Raw genomic sequence first — 21747 nt, forward strand, 5'->3', positions numbered from 1 at the left:
AAATACAATAAGAATTAAAAAAAATCCAAATAAAGAAATAATAAATTAAATTTAAATTTAAAAAAAAAAATAGAAAACAAAAAGGGGGGGGGGGGTGAGGGATATACTTTAGCCCCCTGATCTACAACCATATTTTCATTTATGGTACCAAACTTTAAAAAGTGACATTAAGGCCCGTCATACTACCATTGTATATCAAATTAGATACTTTTGCATGAATTTTTCCTTCCAAAATATCCTTGAAGTTATTAAAAAATAAATAACCATTTGGGGAAAAAAAAATTAAGGGGGCTAACAATATGAAACGATCCACCTCTTTTTGATATTTTTAGTTTTTTTTTTAAATTATTTTCAAATGGTTATTTTTAAATAACTTTAAGGGCGTTTTTGGGAGAAAAATGCCAAAGTGTCTAAATTGTCACTCAATGGTAGTATGAGAGGCCCCGATGTCACTTTTTAAAGTTTTGAGATGAAAATGAAAATGTTGGGATAATTTAGGGGTTAAAAGAATATTTTTCCAAAAACAAAAAGGGATTTAGCCACTCCAATCACATCCAATAATTAAGGGTTGTGGCCCGACCACCCTCAGACACTTTCTGTCACCCCCATATGAGTTTGTCTTGATAGAAGATAGATGATAGTGAATCCAAAGAATCCAAAAAATAAATAAATAAATAAATAAAAAAAGGATTAATACAGTTTAGCCATCTAAACTACCAGTCAGTTTTAAAAGAAGCCTACAAACTGACAAGTGTGAGACTTTGATACATCAAACTACCAATTTGTGACAAATATACTACTCTGTTAGCCTTACCATTATGTTGGATGGAAAAGTAGTCATGTGACGATTTTGACAAAAAAAAAAATTCCTAAAATACCCATTTTTTCTAAGAAAAGAAAAATGAAAATTAATAAAATTAAAACAAAAATCTATTAAAAAAAAAAAACTAGGGGTAAGGTGGTCGAACCACCCCCTCATGGAAGGGTCGCGAGCCACACCTAGTGGATTGAGGCCCTTGGAGGTAGTTGTGAGCCACCCCCAACTCATTGAGGGCGGTAGCAGGCCACCCCATGGGGGAGGTAGGGGGCTAAGCTACCTATTCCCTTTGGGTCATGGAGTGGTTCCAACCCCTTACACTTTAAAAAAATTATTATTATTAATTATTTTTTATATTAATTTTTTAAGGGTATTTTTTTAAAATGATTAATAATTATAAAGAGTAAATTTAGTTTTTCATCGGTTAAAGTGAGGGTATTTTCAAAAGATTTTAGTCAATTTTTTTTATTTTCTATTTTTTTATTATTATTTTTTTAATATCTATCCTATTAATGGAGATGAGCAAGTTAATATAAAAATAAGAGTAAAATTATCTTTTAAAAAAAAAAATTGAATAATTTTGTCTTTTCACTTATACTCTGTTTGTTTCGGCGTAAAATGATTTCTAGAAAATGATTTCGGCATTTTTCGATGTTTGGTGTAGGCAAAAATAATAGTGGAAAGTTCTTTTCGTTTGACCAAAAAATACTTAGTAAATTTCAGAAAATGAAAAAAGCGTAAATCATTTTTCTTAGACGGCAGACGCATTTAACGCTCTTTTAAACGATGCAGTCGACCTTCACATTCAAGCAGTCGACCACCACCGGAATCTGGCTGGTGCCAGAATCCGACAACTTCCAGTCACTATTGCCGAATTCTGGCCACCTTCTCTGGATTTTGGAGATCAGATTCTGACGAAACTGTTCGGATTTCGACAATAGTAGCTGGAATCCTACCGGTCAGTGACGGAATCTCGACACCGATGATTTTTTTATTATTTTACATTAATATTTATATGATGTGAATAAAAATTAATTTTTATAAATTAATATGATTAAATGAAAATATAAAAAATATTTGTGAATTTCCGAACGAGCCAAATACCGAAAAATGTTTTCGACGAAAAATATTTTCTTGAAAAATAACTTTTTTGAAACCATATTACAATGCAAACCATTTTACGTCGAAACAAACGAAATATTAAACTAATTGACCCTTCTCCAATTCAAATGAATCGAAGAAAATTCAAATGCCTTTGTCTGATGGCGAGAGTCTCCGACCTCAATTTCAGATACTCGTACAGTATTTTATAGGGCCGTATCTATATTTTATAAAAAATTAAAAATTAAAAATTAATTAAGAAAAACAAATTAAAAAACTCTAGTGGACTGCTTTGAAATAGGCAAAACTTTTTACTAATTGTCCAGAAAAGAAAAATTAGATACGAGTAACAGTAAGAGACAAGAATGGGATAAATATTGGGAAAAACACCCAATTGGGGTACGCCCACTGTTAATGGATACCACATGTGACATGTGCATCTGATAAAGTTTATTTATATATTGTCGCATTTGACAAATGCAACGTGACGTTATTTAAATTTTTTTAATAATGTAATATTATATATATATATATATATATATATATATATATAATAAAATAAAATAAAATTTTAACTTTTAAAATAAATTTTCTCAATTTGAGGATCCTCTTCTGTGTTAGTGTGCTCCATGCATCGAATAAATAGAACATTACACAGAGAAATCAGGATGGTCGGAAATCGGAATATTGTACAAAAAATAGTCATGTTACCTTATTTATGTGCTTCCTAAAACCTTACCATTAAACTAATCAATCAGTTTAACCTCATTATGAGAGTCGAGGGATTTAATTTAGAGCTAAATACATTTTTGTTTCTTTTCTTTTTTTTTTTTATTGAAAGACGGATCATTTCCGCTTCTGATCCCAAAGGAAAAAGAAGTGGACAATCCTATTAAAGAAACAGGGGTGGGCCCAATAATAAACTCAAACCAAACTAAAATAGCGCTGAAATATATACAAATGGTAGGAAATTGGACAAATACATGACCCGGTCATTTCAAAGGGCTGCACAAGGCTGTTTCAAAAGTGAAAGGAAACAAATCAAGGCAAGCCCAACTACATCCCCACTTGAGACCTTCAACAACCACCAAAAGATGGTAGGAACAGTAAAAAAGCTGTTAGAATACGAAAATAAGACTGCATGAAAGAGAGATACCAACACAATTTCAAAGACAATAGTTTCCCAAAAAGGAAAACAATAACTCAAGTAACATAAAAAAAAAAAAAAAAAAAAAAAAAAAAAAAAAAAAAAAAAAAAAAACAACAACAACAACAAAAACAACAACACAGGTCCAGTTGAGGGGAGGGACTGAGAGCCGCCAGTGGCATCTTGTGAATACCACGCGCCGCCCCTGAAAAGCCTCTCTCCAGCGGGGATCGCAAGGGGCCGCTGAGAGCCATCGAAAACCGGGGCGGGGAAAGGATGGAGGGAGATGCGTGGGCACCACGCGCCGGAAAAAGGAGACAAACTCTTTGACGCGTGCATGCCACTCTCCGAAGCATGGATGGCAGAAGAGGACGCGACAACCATCGATGGAAGCGGAAGATGCCAGCGAAACCACTGGAGAGGTGCGTGTCATGCAAAAGTTGACAGAGGAGTGTAGATCTAAATCCAAAGATTTCGACCCCAACAACCTAGCCAAAAATCACAGTATATACGGTGGAGGACGAGAGTGGAAGCCGGTGATAGCTATGTTGAAGTGTAGGAAAGCAAGTAAAATACCTCGAAAGATGTGGATAAAGGTAAAGCAAGCTCTAGCAAGATAAAGGCCTCAGCAGAGGCGTTAGCAGAGGGAGGAAAGGGGAGAAGAGAATGAGAAAAGGGAGAGGAGGAGGAGGGAAGCACAATGCTTCCCTCCTCCCATGGTGTTTGGGCAGAATGTGTTATCAAAGAAATGAAATTTTAGATAGAAGGCAGAGCTTATCTCTCTTTCATCATAGCCACAGGAAATCCTTGGCCTTTTGGCCCTTGTGTTTTAATAATTTTATTTTTTTCACCTCATTTCACTTTCAATTACATGTCCTATCTCGCTTATGGGGGTATATACCCAAATATTGTATTGTAATATTTAGGTCAAATTATAAATAAAGTTAACTATTTTAACTATTAACATGTTACTATTAAACCCCCACATAGGCCATGCATCGACGGACAACACAAAACTTGTTAAATTATAAGGGTGTCTAAGTGCTTTATTGTTTGATTAAATATGTCAGACCCATTAGCCTTAATTCATTAATTATGTATTAAATTTTATATTGAATGTGCAAATTGCTTAAAAATAATTGTCGGCCTCGATCACTCAGGTCATTAGGTTAAGAGGAACGCCACACATGCACTTACTCTAATATTCTCAAATACAAACTTCCTGACGTGATATTAAGGGTTCATTTGGGTGTGCGATTTTTTTGTATTATATTTTATTATTCTTTATTATATTCAAAATTGTAAATACAAAGAATTTTTTTATTTTTTGAAATTATGTTTAGATGATTTAGTAACCTGGGTTCACTAACGTGCAAAAGCCTTTTACACGTTAGTAAACTATAGTAACCTGAAGTCAGTGGCGTTATATTCACGTTCCTAATCCCATAATTAGTAAAATAATTTTAGTAACGTCCAAATAGACATCACGTTAGTAAATACTTACGCATAAAAAATTCACGTTAGTAAATATATAGTAACGTGCGAATAAGACGCCAGTAAACATAGTAATAATTTATGTAAAGGTTGCGAGTATAGTAACGTGACATTTATCACGTTACTGAGTACAGTAACGTGGTAAATATCACGTTACTGAGTACAATAACGTGGTAAATATCACGTTACTATACTCTAGATATGACGTCTTACTATATTAGTAACGCGCAATTTGAACGTTACTATATTGTAGTGACGTGAAAACCTTAATCAGGCTACTAATATTAGTAACCTGTACCCTTACAATATTAGTAACGTGCTTTTATTTAGCACGCCACAAAATTAGAATGGGATAAAAAAAAAAAATTTATTTTATTTTATTTTTTAATCTCCCAAATAATTTTCTAGCGAACCTGATAAACGAATTACAATAAACATTAAAATATTCGCTACAATTCCAACTACAATCATAATAATATACACTCCCATCGATTATCAACGTCAATCACAAAAATTTATACGTTCCCATCAATTCATCAACAATTACAACATTTTACATTTAATTATAGCAATAATATACTTCCTCATTGATCATCAACGTCAATCACAACAAATAAAATCATACAACCAATAGTTGTGTTTTGATATATATGATCAAAGTTCTGCATGAAGCTGCTTTTTTCCTCGCCACAGATAAGTAAACAGCAACCAACGATTACGCAACAGCATGCTCCATATTACCTATAAATGATAAAACAAACACACTCAGCAAACAACAATACGTGTGACGTGCTATTAAGGCCAACACTTAGGATTAACACCTAGAAAGTAAAGAAACATCATCAACATTAAAAAAAAATATCACACAGAAAAATCATTAATTGTTACTTGAACCGCCGCAAACATACGAGCTAACATGAAAACGAGACGTGAAATATATGTCAAGTGCTAGGATAACCTGCAAAATACACAACGTGCCCAAATTAATGCTATATATTTGTACATGCTACACACGAACATGTATTCCAACAACAATCATAACAATATACATTATCAACGTCAATCACAACTATTAAAAATCATACAACCAATATTTGTTTTGTCATATATATGATCAAAGTATACATAAACATTATACGCAAAACACAATCAATGACTCGAAATAATATAGTTGTGCATCAGTCGGTTTCATCACCACAGATACGTGAACAACAATTAATAGTTGCGCAACAGCATTCTCTCTCTATATATATACATATATATATATATATATATATATATATATATATATATATATATATATATATACACACACACACACACACATGATAAAAGAAACACACTTAGCAAATAACAATACAATAGCATCATATTAGGTCCAACACTTAGGAGAAACGCATGAAAAGATAAGAAGTATCATCAACATTAAAAGAAATAACTCCACACAAACAAGTCTTTAATTATTACCTGAATTGCCGCAAACAGACTATCTAACATTCAAGCGAGACGTGGAATATTCGTCAAGTGCTATGGTAACCTGCAAAATACACAACGTACCAAAATTAATGCTATATACATGATGCACATAAACATGAATTGGTTTTAATTATTTTAAAATGAGTACTATATTTTTAACCTAATGCACACTTTAATCATTATCATATGTATTAATGATTCACCAATTCGTTAGCAATTACCAATAAATGTAAAAATAAATAATAGGAAATTAGTCAAGTTTTATTGAATAACATACGCTAAGATTGGCTCTAAGTCCGTTCGGACGTGGTCAAATTCATCACTTGGATCTTGATTGCTATTTCTGGTTAATAGCAACGGCTCGCACGCGTAGGTGTCTAGTGAATCATGAGACCCTTCACTCTGACCAACGTCGTAGACGTTCCTGGGTTTAGTCCGCACAACACAAGCCCAACCTGGGTTTCTCTCATCTCCAACATAAAATACTTGGTCAACTTGTGAAGTTAGTACATATGGGTCATCAGTCACCAGGTCTCCCCTGTGAACAAGGCGATTGAAGCTGACAAGTTCCATACCGTACTCATCCACCTTATATCCCCTGTCTCTCGTGGTGTCCGCCCAATCACACTTGAACATGACGTACTTAGTCCTGTCGTAATACTCGACCTCAATTATATCTGTTAACTTCCCGTAGTATGTCAAGCCATCAACGGTAGGCACGCACACGCCGCTGTTCTGTGTTCTCTTCCCCACATCATGTGCAACAGTGCGAAACATTTTGCCGTTAACCACGTATCTGTTGAACCTACTGGCTATCTCCTTCGAGCCCCTACAATGCATAACCAGCTTCTCTCCCATCTCCTCCCAACGTTGAGAGTCCAATTGATCGACCTGCGAGCACAATTAAGTAAAATGAAAAATAAAAAAGTTAAATAGTTCGGTTAGTTTATGTGAACCAAAAGCTGAACATGTAATAGCTAAGCACTACAAACATTAAACTTACGTAGTCACGGTACTAATCACAAAACTGCTGATGATGTTGGGCTTCCAATTGATCGTCCGTAGTTCGCCCCCTACCGTATGATCGCCTTAGCGTATCCATGTGCACCCTACAATTCAAAATTGTTGGGTCATTATCTATTATTCACAAGTCCACTTTATAAAATCTAACACATCCTAAATTTGTTTTAGCTTACGTCCTCAGTTGAAGAAACTCGTCAGAATTGAGAATAATATATCGGTGAATCTGGCTCAACTGAAGACGGTTAAGGCTGACTCTTGTTCCTGCCCCCTTTGGACCATCTGGATTCCGTTGGGGTCTGTTGTGGAAGGTCGGTGTGTTACCTAGATATCGCGAGCAGAACGTTACCAACTCAGTTGCTATGTAACCCTATGCAATGCAACCCTCCGGAGCTGCCTTATTGCGCACAGTAGACTTGAACCTCCCGAGGCTCCTACATATGAATATTAGTCGCTCACGTCAATTAGTTATTATGTTATAAAACTCATACCAATCTAAATTAATAAATATACGTACATAAATTTTACCTTTATGCCGGATACATCCACCTATATTGTACGGGGCCGCCGAGTCGGCACTCACGAACAAGGTGCACAACCAAATGAACCATGCTAGTAAAAAAACCAGGGGGGAATACTTGTTCCATCTTGCACAAAGTGGCACAGACGCTACCCTCTAACCGATCCATGTCCTCTTGGGTTAAGTTTGTTGAGCAGAGGTCCCTGAAAAATGCGGACAGCTCAACAAGAGGTCTAACCACATTATCTGGCAGTGAGCGGCGCAATGCAATAGGGAGAAGCACTTGCATTATTACGTGGTTGTCATGGCTCTTCAGGCCCGATATCGTACGTTCCTTGAGGCGTACACATCGAGAAACATTTGATGCATATTCGTCAGGTACCTTTACATTTTTTATCACCTTCAGAAAATTTATTTTATCTTCGTTGGACATTGTGTGACAAGCTGCAGGCAAATAGGTTTGACCATCCTCACCTGTGAACAGATGCAATTGAGGCCTGAAATTCATTTCTTGCAAGTCTTTGCGGGCTGCGTAATCATCTTTTGTTTTTCCTTTGATGTTGAGAATTGTGCCAAGTATGTTGTCCGTCACATTTTTCTCTATGTGCATGACATCAAGGTTGTGCCACAATAAATTATCTTTCCAGTACGGTAATCTAAAGAAAATACTTTTCTTTTTCCAAATGACATTCTCAGTTGCATCTTCTGCTGCTCGTCTCTTCTTCCACTTCTTCTCTCTTTTCTTGCCCGCTCTTTCATCTCCAAATACCATCCCCTCCAACTGTCTCAGGATGTCATCACCACTTTGCACGTGGGGTGCACTTTCTTGTTCTTGGTTGCCGTCAAATGCCCTCTTGTTCCGTCTCCAAAGATGATCCATTGGCAAGTATCTTCTGTGTCCCATATAACAAAATTTTTTCCCGTGTTTTAACCGTCTAGACCATGTTGAATGCATACAGACAGGGCATGCCTTCTCACCCCTGTTGGGCCACCCGGACAGATCTGCATACGCTGGGAAATCATTAATCGTCCACATCAACTGCGCCCGCATCTGAAAATTCTGTTTATTTGAGGCATCATATGTGCGCACCCCTACGTTCCAAAATTTCTGTAGCTCCTCAATCAATGGCTGGAGGTACACATATATATCCATGCCAGGTGAACTTGGTCCTGGAATAATCAGCGATAGTATGAATGACGTTTGTTTCATGCACATCCAAGGAGGCAAATTGTATGGAAGAAGCATGACTGGCCAAGTACTGTGAGAGGTGCTCATGTTCCCGAACGGATTAAAGCCGTCCGAGGTCAGACCAAGCCTAACGTTCCTACTGTCGGCTGAAAATTCTGGATGTAGGAGGTCGAACGACTTCCATGCCTCGCCATCGGCTGGATGCCTCAACACGTCGTCCTTTGTATGGTCTTCCTCATGCCATCTCATATGGGGTGCAGTATGTTCCGACATAAAAAGCCTCTGTAGGCATGGAATGAGTGGAAACCACCGCAACACTTTCACCAGACGTTTCTTTCTCGACGATGTGGGTTGACCATCCTCGTCCAAATAAATTTCATCCTTCCACCTAGATTCTCCACAAACGGTGCATGACTCTAGTTCCTGGTTAGCCTTCCAAAATAACATACAATCGTTACGGCACGCAGGGATCTTCTCATACCCGAGCCCCATGTCACTGAGATATTTTTTTGCCTCGTACGTATTAGCTGGCAAAGCGTCATCACATGCAGGCAGCAACTGATTGATGACCTGAAGGAATTCTGAGAAAATATTGTTGCTCAGTCTGCCCATGCACTTCAAGTTGTACAAGTGTACTGTAGCACTCAGTTTGCTATGTTTAGTACCCCCATGAAGTGGCTTCTCCGCCTTCTTTAGCAGGTCATAGTACTTCTGAGCGCCACTTTCAGCTGGTTCTTCTGTAACATTTTCCACACCCACCTGATCAACACACTGTGGCTCACGATCGGGCTCCCTGACCTCATGCATGCCAAATGCATCACGCAACATTGTTTGCATGTCGCCACCTTGTTCTACACTGTTGGCACTGGCAACATCTGTTGGATGAAGGTTCGAAGAAGAGGCTGCATCAGGATTTACACGATCGTCTCACCGTGCAAGAACCAATTTCTGTAACTGACCATGATTCCTCTACCCGCCGTCAGGTGCTCAAGGACGATATCGGGTGAGTGGCGACGGTTATTCCGACAGACCTTACAAGGGCAACGGATTTTACCATCAGGTGTTTTGCAGTTACGAACTGCAAATGCCACAAATGCATTACACCTATTATTGTATTCCCTCGTACCTCGAGTCTTCGTAATCCAAGATCTGTCCATCTTTTTCGATACATCCAGTACACAACAGCAACACCAACACAATGAGATATATAAATCTATCTTCAATTTAATATAAACTAAGGCTTAATCAATTTAGAGTTTCCTTAATCAATTCATACTGATTAGTTTTTAGTTTACTATCAATTTCAAAAAAAAATTGCTATAAATTGAGGCATATATCTTGAAAAGCTTTAGTTTAAGGCTTTTAAGGTTTCCTTAATCAATTCATACTTATTAGCTTTGTTTTTTTTTCTTCTTTTGTTTTCATTTTTTTTATTAATAAAATTTGACTAACTAAAAACCAGGGTTACACCACACTTTAGCATTAGACCTAGATCACCAAGTAAACAACTATTCAACCAGGGTATGTCAACAATACAACCAAAACTATCAACTAATGAAATTTGTATAACTCATCTACTATCAATTCAACCAAAAGCTATATATCAACAATATGAACAAGACCCAATAACCAAGTTTCTAGAAATTCACAGGAATACAATAATTGCCTAACATTCATAACATATATACTGTAAGAGTTGAAGACCAAAAGTTAAGGGTAGAAGACAATTCTGTTTCTTTCAAGACCTAATCATTGACTCAGTTTTAGCATGTTTAGCTTTTGATATCCAATGAAAACCTAAGTAAACTATTCATACACCGCACGAGCACTATCGGGGTGTGTGGGATCTAACAATTGTGCAAATATTTTATGACAATTGTGCCAATAGATATGATTATTATTACTTTATGCTTTGAAATACAAAAAAAAAAATAGACCCATGTACAAACACTAAATTAAAGAATAAAGGAAAAAAGGCAACTACATTATTGAAATTGTCCATTATTAAGAAAATTTGTCAAATTTACAGTAAAATGGCCCCCTCCACCATCAAAATTCTACTTACGTGCGAGTAGGAGGCCCTCTAGCTTAGCACATTTCTCTTTATTGCTGCTAAAGGCCCTTAACATGTCCAATGAAATATTACTTTTGTTCTCGACATGGATAAGGATTTTTTATAATTTTAAATTTTCAAATATATACCTTTTGTTCTAACTAAGCAAATCCATTGAAATATTACTTTTGTACGTTCTAGATAGCTTTTGGGTCAAATTCATGTTGTACTTTATGTAAGCATTATTCAATAACTTCTTCTTTTTTTAAAAAAAGAAATTAAATGAAAAAAAGAAAAATTAATGTTATCATTAGTACTATATATTATGCTTATTGTATAGTTAAACTACGAAATAGTTACTTCAAAATTTGGGGTCTCATCTCATCTCATGCAATATATCTCAAGCTTAGTGCTGAGAAACTTCCTTGCTCTTATATATATATATATATATATATTCTAAAAGCGGGAAGCATCAAGATCAAGACATTACTAATATATAGCAGCAATGTTACAAAAATCCTATATATCCCAATAAATAACCTAAGAAACATAGAGAGAATTTGGAGCAACCAGCGTGCTGCTGTTGCTCTGTTTTTCATCACACCCTTGACTAATATCCCCAAACAAACAGAAACTAACAAGATATTCAAAAAAATATCAAAATTCTAGAAAGATTTCTTAATAATCATTTACAATAATCACAAAGAAAATTTCACTAAACATAATAGGAAGTAGAAGAACACAAACTTACCTGCATAATGGTTCGGCCGGAGGGAGAGACACAGAGATGGAGGATTCTTGTAAATTGAGAGACGACAGTGAGTGATAGGGAGAGGGAGACAGTGAGCAAAAATGAAATTAAGGAACATGATCTGCTTCGTGGGATTTTATCCCGCAGGGCGTGATTGTCAAAAACATATTGTAACGTGCAAATCATTGCACGTTACTATAATATGAAATAGTCACGTGCAAATGAGTTTTACGTAAGTAATATAAACATTTGTAACGTGTAAATTGCAGTGTCTATTGTTCGCAACTGACGCAACAATTTTACACGTTACTACTTCATAATTTAGTAACGTGCAATTACACGTTACTGTTATAAAACTATAGTGACGTAAAACTATTTGTTCGTCACTAATTTTATAAAATAGTAATGTGACCCTATTTGCACGTTACTAATTTGTACAAAATTAGTCCAAAATTTTATTAAAATGTGTTATTGCTACATCACATTGTCCTATGTATCTCGGTGTAGGATTAATGTAGAAAAATCATTCTCGTTTTTTATATACATGTACATGTATGTATATATATATACTTAAGTACAATGTGCAATGTTATTAATGTATAATCCAATTATTTATACGTACGTTGTGTACCGATCCTATGCACTTAGAGATTATACTTAAGGTTAAATACCTCATTGGTACTTGAGTTTTCAGCTTTTTTAAATTTAGTACTTGAGTTTTCATTTGTTTCATAGGGGTACCTGAGTTTTGAATAAAAATCATGTTGGTACCTCTGTTACATTTTCCGTCCAAAAATTAACGGTCTGCCACGGGACAACCTCATAAAAAAAAAATTAAAACGTAACTAGTAAAAATCTTTACAAAATTAAAAAAAAAAATTAAAAAAAAAAAGAAAGAAAACAAGAGGAGTGGCTGAGCCACCCTCTTGGCCGGTCTGGGGTGGCCAAACACCCCATGTTTTCTTCCTTTTTTTAAATTTTTTATTTTTTCAATTTAAATTAATTTTTAAAGATTAATTATATAGTACCACGTGTTAACCTCAGCGGTTGTATACCGAGGTACCAACCTAGTTAATTTTTGGACGAAAAATATAACAGAGGTACCAACCTAGTTTTTAAAAGCTGAAAACTTAGGTACAAATATGGTGTTTAACCCTTATACTTACCTAATTATACGTACGTTGTATACCGATCCTATGCCATTAGAGATTATACATATGTATGTTGTATACCGATCCTATGCACTTAGAGATTATACTTAATTACCCAATTATACGTACGTTGTATACCGGTCCAATGCACTTGGACATTATACGTACGTTGTATACCGATCCTATGCCATTAGAGATTATACGTACGTATGTTGTATACCGATCCTATGCCCTTAGAGATTATACGTACGTTGTATACCGATCCTATGCCATTAGAGATTATACGTACGTATGTATGTTGTATACCGATCCTATGCACTTAGAGATTATACTTAATTACCCAATTATACGTACGTTGTATACCGGTCCAATGCACTTGGACATTATGCTTAATTACCCAATTATACGTACGTTATATACCGATCCAATGCACTTGGACATTATACGTACGTTGTATACCGATCCTATGCCCTTAGAGATTATACGTACGTTGTATACCGATCCTATGCCATTAGAGAATATACGTACGTATGTTGTATACCGATCCTATGTCCTTAGAGATTATACCTACGTTATATACCGATGCAATGCACTTGAATTTTTTTGGTAGTTTGAGAGGGGACATTGACACAATTGGTTGTTTAAGGAGTAAATTGGTAGTTAATTGGTAATTGGTTGTTTTTTAGTACAGGTGGTACCTGTGCTATGGGAAAATATGCAAATGGTACCTCCATTCATTATTATTATTATTGTTTTTTTTTTTTTTTTTTTTTTTTAAATTTTAAGCCTTTTATTTTAAATAAAAAAATAAAAAATGAAAGTGGCTCAGCCACTCCTACAATTTTTTCTCTTTTTTTTTTTTTTTTTTTTTTAAAAAAAAAATTTGTTTTTAAATCGAAAAGATTTAAAAAACAGAAGAAAAAATAGTGTGGCCACGTATCGCATTTTGAACGGTGCCACGTGGCACTGGCGTGGATTTCCGTTAGTTTTGAATGAAAAAATGGACTGAGGTACCATTTGCATATTTTCCCATGGCAAAGGTACCACCTATGATATTCAAATAAAACTGAGGGGCACAAAATAAAGTTTGCAAATCACATGGGCCAAGTTTCTATTTAACCCTTCTTTTTAAATTGTTTGGAATTTTATTTTCGTAAATGTTTGTTATTATAGTAACGTGATTTTACATACCACGTTACTATGTTAGTAACATGTAATTACAAACCACGTTACTATGTTAGTAACGTGAAAATTTTCACGTTACTATAGATGTTCAGAAACTGAATTTAATGCTTCGCGCGCTTTGTAAGCGATTCTGTCAGTGTGCATTTATACATATTAGTGACGTGTAGATAATTGCACGTTGCTATAATAATAATATAGTAACGTGTAAATATTTTACACATTACTAAATTAAAGTAACGCTCAAAATATACGTTACTATTATATCATAAATAGTAACGTGTTTTTTTGTACGTTAGTAATCCAACTTAATTAGTAACCTGGAAACATATGCACGTTACTATAATTATAAAATAGTAACGTGCATTTATTCACACGTTACTAAATATCTTCTTCTTCCCGACTCTCTGGTTTCCATTTTCAACTTTCATCTCTCTGGCGAACATCTCTCCCGCTCTCTCCTGTGAAGTCTTTGCGTTTTTGTGAAATCACCAAGGTAATCTACAAACTCGATCATTTTAATTTCATATTTCTTATTTGATTTTTGTTTCTCGGTCGAATGCCCTGTTTTTAGATTTTTGATTTTTGCTTTTCAATCTGATAACACCGTGGACACTGCATCAGTATGTTGTATTTTGCTTGTTTATTTACTTTTCTGTTCATTAGTAGTGATTCTGCTTGTTTAACACCGTGGACACTGCATCAGTATGTTGTTCTCTGTACTTTGTAGCCTTGTTTTAGTGACTATTCCAATCTGTACTGAGAGTGTATCTTGGTTGAGTTTGGTTTATAAAAAAATTAAAACAATCACAAGGAATAGGCTGATTTTGCAAAAATATGAAGAGGCTGATTTTGCAATGGCCGAACTAAATTGAAGGCAACTTAAAGAAAATTGGTTATGTTTGTGTTCTAAGGGTACTGAGATCAGTGCAGTTATAATTGGTTATGTTTGTGAGGATATGATCTCATGAGATAAGGATGTTGTTATAATGCAAATGAAATGTATAAAAATGTTATGTTTTAAACTCAATTGTTTTGATGCCTCAAGGTGAATTTATAATGAATCATGCCATGTTTTATAAAATGGTCACTTAGCATTTCCAATCAAATAAAAATATTTTGTGAAAACCTTCTAAAATGACATGATACCATGAGAAGTCATTTTGAGTCTATCACAAAACATTAAATTGAAACGTGTGTTGCTTCAAGTTCAAAATACCCAATTATCATATGACTATATGAGGATGCTACTCTTTTGAAATTAAATAGTTTTTGAAAAAAAGTACACTTTGTCTCCTTTTTAGGAAGTAGCACTCTTTTTTGTCTTGGCCTTAATGTTCAAAAAGTAACGACCAACTCTTAAAAGTAACTAGCCGTGGCAAATTAGACCTTCTATCGTCTTTTTTCAATACTTTATTATCAAAATATTATGATCAAATAAGAATTCAGATAAAAATATAACAACACACATCAGAAAAAGAGAGGGAGAAAGAATGCAATACAATCTATGAATCTATAATTTTGAAATAATGGTTAATTGGGTGTACACATGCATTTAACAGCATGGAACCCACATGCGAATTGGACCTTATAGTGATATGATACGTTTATAACGTTCATACAATTTTTGTATAATATTTTTTTAAACTAATCGTTAGATTCGTTTTTTTACATGTAGGTCCTACATATCATGCTAGTTAATTTTTATTTTTTTTTAAAAAAAAAAATTGTTAAAATTAAATAAAAATTATAAACGTACCATATTTCGAATCTCATGTATTTGATGTGGATCCCATATTATCAAATATATTGGATGTACATTTTAGTACTGTTATACTGTACACTCATTGACATACAAATAATATATCTTCATAGAAAAATCTCATACCACTATCAAAGTATAATAATCCTTTTAAATATAATAAAACTAATTTTGATATAAATAATATAATTCAACAAAGTATAGGCCGAAAAGACTTTTTTTACAGGTCCGTACAAAGCGAATTTAGCATGGGTGAACTGGCCAAGGCTGTAAACGTACAAATGGCAAAAATTCCAGCTGCTTTGCTGCAATGACTTCTTCTTTTTCTAATCTTTAAACTTGACTTTACTTTTTTTCTTTCTTCATTTTTCTTTTTTTTAGGAATTTTTGCAGTTAAATCTGAGTAGAACTTATCGTTAAATCTTCGTTGCAATAATTGAATTGACTTGTGTGGACATTGTGAGTTCAAATGATATCTGGTTTGCAAGTATGTCTAAGGTTTATGGAGTTTGGTTTTCTTTGTGGGAAAATATCAATTTGTTCGTTGAGTTTTTTTATTATTAAAAACAGGGTGTCATGTCAGCATAGAAGGAACCTTATGTGTTAATTAATTTGTCTCTCTCTCTTTAGCATTTGAAAAATAAACATTTTTTTAAAGGAAAAACAAACTACTATTTAGTGGTTAATGTTTTCTTCAAACTACCAATTGTATCAATATCCCCTTCAAACTACCAAAAAAAATGTAAATACTCTCCATGATAACAAAATAGCCTTTGTAAAATTATTAAAATAAAAAAAAAATACAAAATAACAAAAAGTTACACAAAAAAAAAATTATAAAATATAAAAACTGGTTTTTTTATTTGTTTTTTTGATGACTTTCACACAAAAAGTCATAAACCCCGGTTTAATAATGTTTGATTTTTTCGCAAATAAATGAGTTCTAGGAGATACCCAAGTTTCAAACCCACTACAGAGGTCCCCGCCCCTGCAGATTCCGCGATCAGATAATGGGGCGTCATCCAGTGCACCGCTGTTGGGATCTGCCAACACCGGGGAGCTACATGCACCGTACAGACCGTCACTCCCCGGTGAGACGGGGTACCAAACCCCGCCTTCCCATCATGACATGACCAGCCGAGTTCGATGCACATGCCAGGCATGCACGATTTCATGATGGACACTTACTACTCTTTCTCCGAGCCAGGTGGCATCGCTGTTTGATGATGAGGCTGGGACGTCACATGGTGTGGAGGGCCACCAAGGTCCGGATGGGGATGCTGGGGTGGAACATGATTCGACAGGCCCCCAGGGGCAGGATGGTTCAGCCGGCCCCCATGGTCGGGATGTCGAGGATCCTAATACGCATAGGCTGCAGCCAGACCAGCTTTTATTGATCGGTAAGTGTATATATATAGCCAATTATTTCTTGTAATTGAATAACTAACAATTAATAGTACCATGTGTCAGGTACAAATGCCGAGGGGGTAACTGAGTACGAGGTGATAGATAGACCATCCCCTTATTGGGAGATCTCAGCAGAAAAGAAGATAGTGCTGCAATTCAATCAGTCATTCCAGCCCGTAGGATTTAGCGCCAACAAGGTCAGACGAACTTGTGGCAGTTTGGTTAGAGCCGGGCAATTCGTTAATATGCGGGACTACTGGGGGTCTGTCGTAGCCGAGAGGAGGCAACGCTTATGGGAGGCATTGATGGTATGTTATATCTGTTACACATAATATATATATATATATATATATATATATATATATATATATATATATATATATATATATATATATATATATATATATATATATATATATATATATGCTTGGTGTGAGATCCTATTGACCCTAATATGGATACAATAGTAGGATTAAATATTTTCTAGCTGTAATGCAGCTTTAATTATATTGCTTTCTTTTATGATGATTTATGAAAACTAAATCTCTTCATTAGAAAAGATTTGAATGAAAATATTTCAGAATTATATGTCTATATGTACCCTTGTTTCTGCAATAATGTTCTGAAAGTTCCGTAATGGTGACTACTTTCTTACTTGTTGAGTTGACAACATTATGTGTTGTGCTCTTTAGGCGAAACTGATGTTCTAGATTTAAACAAGGGATGCATGGGCATGATGTTAGGGTAGTGATACATTTCTAGGTATAGAGTTGATCAACATTATGTCTTATGGTTGTTTTGATTTTTCTCTTTATGATTCATTGGACACTTCTATATGAATATTCTGTGAGCAAATTGCTTACCGACTCTAGTTCAGATAGTTACAAAAGCTTAGAATTTATAACCATATGGCCTTCTGTTTTTGTAACCAATGATCATGTTTTAGCATTATTACATATGTTGTATCATATTTCCATTATACACACCAAGCCAAAGGGTGTATACTGTGTTTATATGACCCCATGAATTGCTTGTATGACCTCAGAGAAAGAGGAGGTTTGCATGAATTTAATTTAATGTCATCAAATTTAATTTTTTGTTTTCCAGATGTTTTCTTTGTTATTTAATTTAATGTCATCAAATTTATAATTGTGCAGACGGAGTACTTCATCCCGCCTACTGTTAATCAGGCGGAGGTAAAAAGAGAAGTGCTCAAGGACGTGAGCCAGAAGGTACGGACCTGGAGATGCGACTTCAAGAAACTACTTAACATTCAACGAGGCGATAGGCCCGAGGTCGTACGAGAAAGAGTAGGGGAGAAGGCTCTCGAGGGCTACGATGCCGAGGACGTGACGGAGTTGATAGCGAGATGGTGTGAGGAGGCGGATTAGGTAGTCGAGTTATATTAATATTTGGTGTACTTTCCATAATTTCGTGCGTTTGTGCGTATATAACCACATGACTAACATATTGATAACGTTGATTGTGTAGGAGTACGCAGCCTACATGAAGGGCTTGCGAGCACGGAACAACACTCCACACACTAGCGGCACCAAAAGCTTCGCTAGGGTGTCACATGAGGACGTATGTATACCAAGTTAACATATACATATATAATTATATGTTTGAATATTTTTTTTTAATGCACATATATTTTTTCTTGACAGGCACTCGCGTCTGGCACTCCTCCGACCCGCGCACGGTTATATAATAAAACACATAAAAAGAAGGATGGAAGCTTCCCCAACGACATAACGCGCGAGAGATGTGTATGCTAACATATTTATCTTGTTCTCGATTTATTGCTTAATTAATTATCTCTTTACAATTGACATGGTGTTTGGCATCATTAATTTATCTTGTTTTCGATTTATTGCTTAATTATCTCTTTACAATTGACATGGTGTTTGCCATCATTAATTTAATACAACATACAGGAATTAATGGAGAGGCTAGCACCCATTGATCCCGCTGCAGCGTCGAGTGTGACTGAGGGGACCACACGATGGCGTCCTGATGATGCGTATTCCCAAGCAATTGGGAATAAGCCCGAGTACTCGGGTAGGGTTAGAGGAGTTGGCAAGAATGTGAGGCCTGTCTCGGGGACCACAGCCAAATACTATACCCCGACACAGGCACGGTCACAGATTTTCAATCCCTCTGCTCAGTCATCGCAGGAAGAAATAAACCGACTAGTCAACCTCGCCGTATCACTAGAGGCGCGCGTTTCTGAGCTCCAGTCTATGATGTCAATGCGCGAGGAGGCGTGGGCAAAAGAGAAGGCTGAGTGGGAGTCTCGTTGGAGTAGCTTGACATCAATAATGACCACGTCCACATCTGCGCACACAGCTGAACAACATGTCATCGCACCTGTCACAGGTGATGCACCTAGCCAGCTTGTGGATTCGTCTGTGGGTAGCGCTCCCGGTATTATACATCATCAACGTTTGTTTACATTCTCCACTTTGTTTAATGCACTTTTTATTGACATGATTTTATCATGTTGTTTGCTAACTTTGTTTGTTTTTATCATTCGTAGGTGTTGCAGTTCAAGTTGATACAGTTGGTCATGAGGATGGAGCTACTCATCCTGATCATGAGGATGGAGCTGCTCATCCTGATTAGTTCTATTCGTAATTTTTCATAGTTGTATTCATAATTTCACTTTATTAGAAAGTAACTAGTACTAACTCGAGGTTGTTTGTTTTTTGTTATTGTAGCTTGTGTTTTGATTTCCCGTTAGTTTGATTGCTTTTTGTTAACGTTGATTGTGTTTTGATTTACATACGTTGTATTTGATTGCTTTTTGTTATTATAAATAGGATTTGAAGTTCGACTTTGTGAGATTAAATTATGAAAAAATGAACATAATATAATTTGTTTTAAAAAAAAAAAAAAAAAAAACATATGATTTGTTCTTGAATTATATTAGGTAAAATATTATTTTTTATTTGAAAAAGCAAATACCGTAGCAAGTAAAAACCGTTTTCTACTTGCATCCAAACTAACGATAAGGGTTTATAAATTATGAATTTTGGTACGTGGAAACAATAGTGGCATGGTAAATATCCACATTACTAAATCAATTTTCACGTTACTAAATAGTAACGTATAATATATTGTAACGTGGGATAACTACGTGTTACTATATAGTATCATTCAAATATTGCAAGTTATTATTGTATTTAGTAACGTGTAAATTGATATAACGTTAATAAGTTCAAGGGTTAAATACCCTATTGGTACCTGAGTTTTACGTGATTTTAAATTTAGTACCTCAATTTTGTTTTGTATCATAGGTGGTACCTGAATTAAGGGTAAAAACCCAGTTGGTACCTCTGTTAGATTTTCCGTCCGAATTTTAACGGCTCGCCACGTGTCAACCGCTGAGGTTGACACGTGGCACTACATAAAAAAAAATTAAAAATTAAAAATTGAAATCTTTAGAAAATGATTAAAAATAATAAAATTTTAAAAAATAAAAATAAAAAAAGAAAAAAGAAGAGGGGTGGCTGAGCCACCCCCCTTGGCCACCATGGGGGTGGCCGGCCACCCCCATTTTGGCCAAGGAGGTGGCCCAGCCACCCCCTTGGCCGGTCTGGCCGGTCTAGGGTGGCCGAACCATCCCATAGGGGGTGGTTCGGCCACCCCACAGTTGAAAAAAAAAAAAAAAAAAAAAAAAAAAAATTTTGACGGGTTTTGGCCCTAGGGGGTGGTTCGGCCACCCCCTAGGGCCAAAACCCATCAAAAAAAAATTGAGGGTTTACCCTTGGGGTGGCCGAACCACTCTCTAGGGCCACGGGGGTGGTTCGGTCACCCCCATACAGGCCAGCCTGGGGTGGCCGAACCACCCCCGTGGCCCTAGGGGGTGGTTCGGCCACCCCTAAGGGCCAAAACCCATCCAAAAAGAAATTGAGGGTTTGCCCTTGGGGTGGCCGAACCACCCCCATGGGCCACGGGGGTGGTTCGGCCACCCCAGTCCGGCCTGTATGGGGGTGGCCGAACCACCCCCGTGGCCCTAGTGGGTGGTTCGACCACCCCCAAGGGCAAACCCTCAATTTTTTTTTGATGGGTTTTGGCGCTAGGGGGTGGCCGAACCACCTCCGTGGCCCGGCCACCCCCTAGGGCCAAAACCCTTCAAAATTTTTTTTTTTTTTTTTTTTTTTTTCAACTGTGGGGTGGCCGAACCACCCCCTATGGGGTGGTTCGGCCACCCCAGACCGGTCAGACCGGCCAAGGGGGTGGCTGGGCCACCTCCTTGGCCAAAATGGGGGTGGCCGGCCACCCCCATGGTGGCCAAGGGGGGTGGCTCAGCCACCCCTCTTCTTTTTTCTTTTTTTAATTTTCTTTTTTAAAATTTTATTATTTTTAATCATTTTCTAAAGATTTCAATTTTTAATTTTTAATTTTTTTTTTATGCAGTGCCACGTGTCAACCTCCGCGGTTGACACGTGGCGAGCCGTTAAAATTCGGACGGAAAATCTAACAGAGGTACCAAATGGGTTTTTACCCTTAATTCAGGTACCACCTATGATACAAAACAAAACTGAGGTACTAAATTTAAAATCACGTAAAACTCAGGTACCAATAGGGTATTTAACCCTAAGTTCAATAGCGTGTTAATTTATGCACGTTTGTAAAATCTGGTTTTTTGGAACATTGCTAAGGGGCATAGTC

The 21747-nt window shown here is 36.2% G+C and overlaps 1 protein-coding gene across 1 annotated transcript; it reads right to left on the bottom strand.

The window, feature by feature from the left end:
- Window positions 1–6296: 6296 nt before the first annotated feature.
- On the bottom strand, window positions 6297–9921 carry LOC133871479 (uncharacterized). The gene is made up of 4 exons (XM_062308921.1): window positions 9696–9921; window positions 8245–9639; window positions 7694–8049; window positions 6297–6926 (listed from the first exon to the last, which is right to left on the bottom strand). The coding sequence occupies exons 1-4, from the start codon at window positions 9919–9921 to the stop codon at window positions 6297–6299; spliced, it is 2607 nt and encodes an 868-aa protein (XP_062164905.1).
- Between the last annotated feature and the right edge of the window lie 11826 nt (window positions 9922–21747).

The sequence above is a fragment of the Alnus glutinosa genome, chromosome 6, assembly GCF_958979055.1.
Source record: "Alnus glutinosa chromosome 6, dhAlnGlut1.1, whole genome shotgun sequence".
NCBI lineage: Eukaryota > Viridiplantae > Streptophyta > Magnoliopsida > Fagales > Betulaceae > Alnus > Alnus glutinosa.

Bases quoted from the DNA above. Each gene is read 5' to 3' on its own strand.
- LOC133871479 (XM_062308921.1), bottom strand. From the start codon at position 9,921: ATGGACAGATCTTGGATTACGAAGACTCGAGGTACGAGGGAATACAAT. The intron at 8,050-8,244 runs GTATTTTCTTTA...ATCTGTTCACAG, and splicing joins TGTCATTTGGAAAAAGAAAA to GTGAGGATGGTCAAACCTAT. The intron at 6,927-7,693 runs GTATTCCCCCCT...TTGTGCTCGCAG, and splicing joins CTTTGTGCAAGATGGAACAA to GTCGATCAATTGGACTCTCA.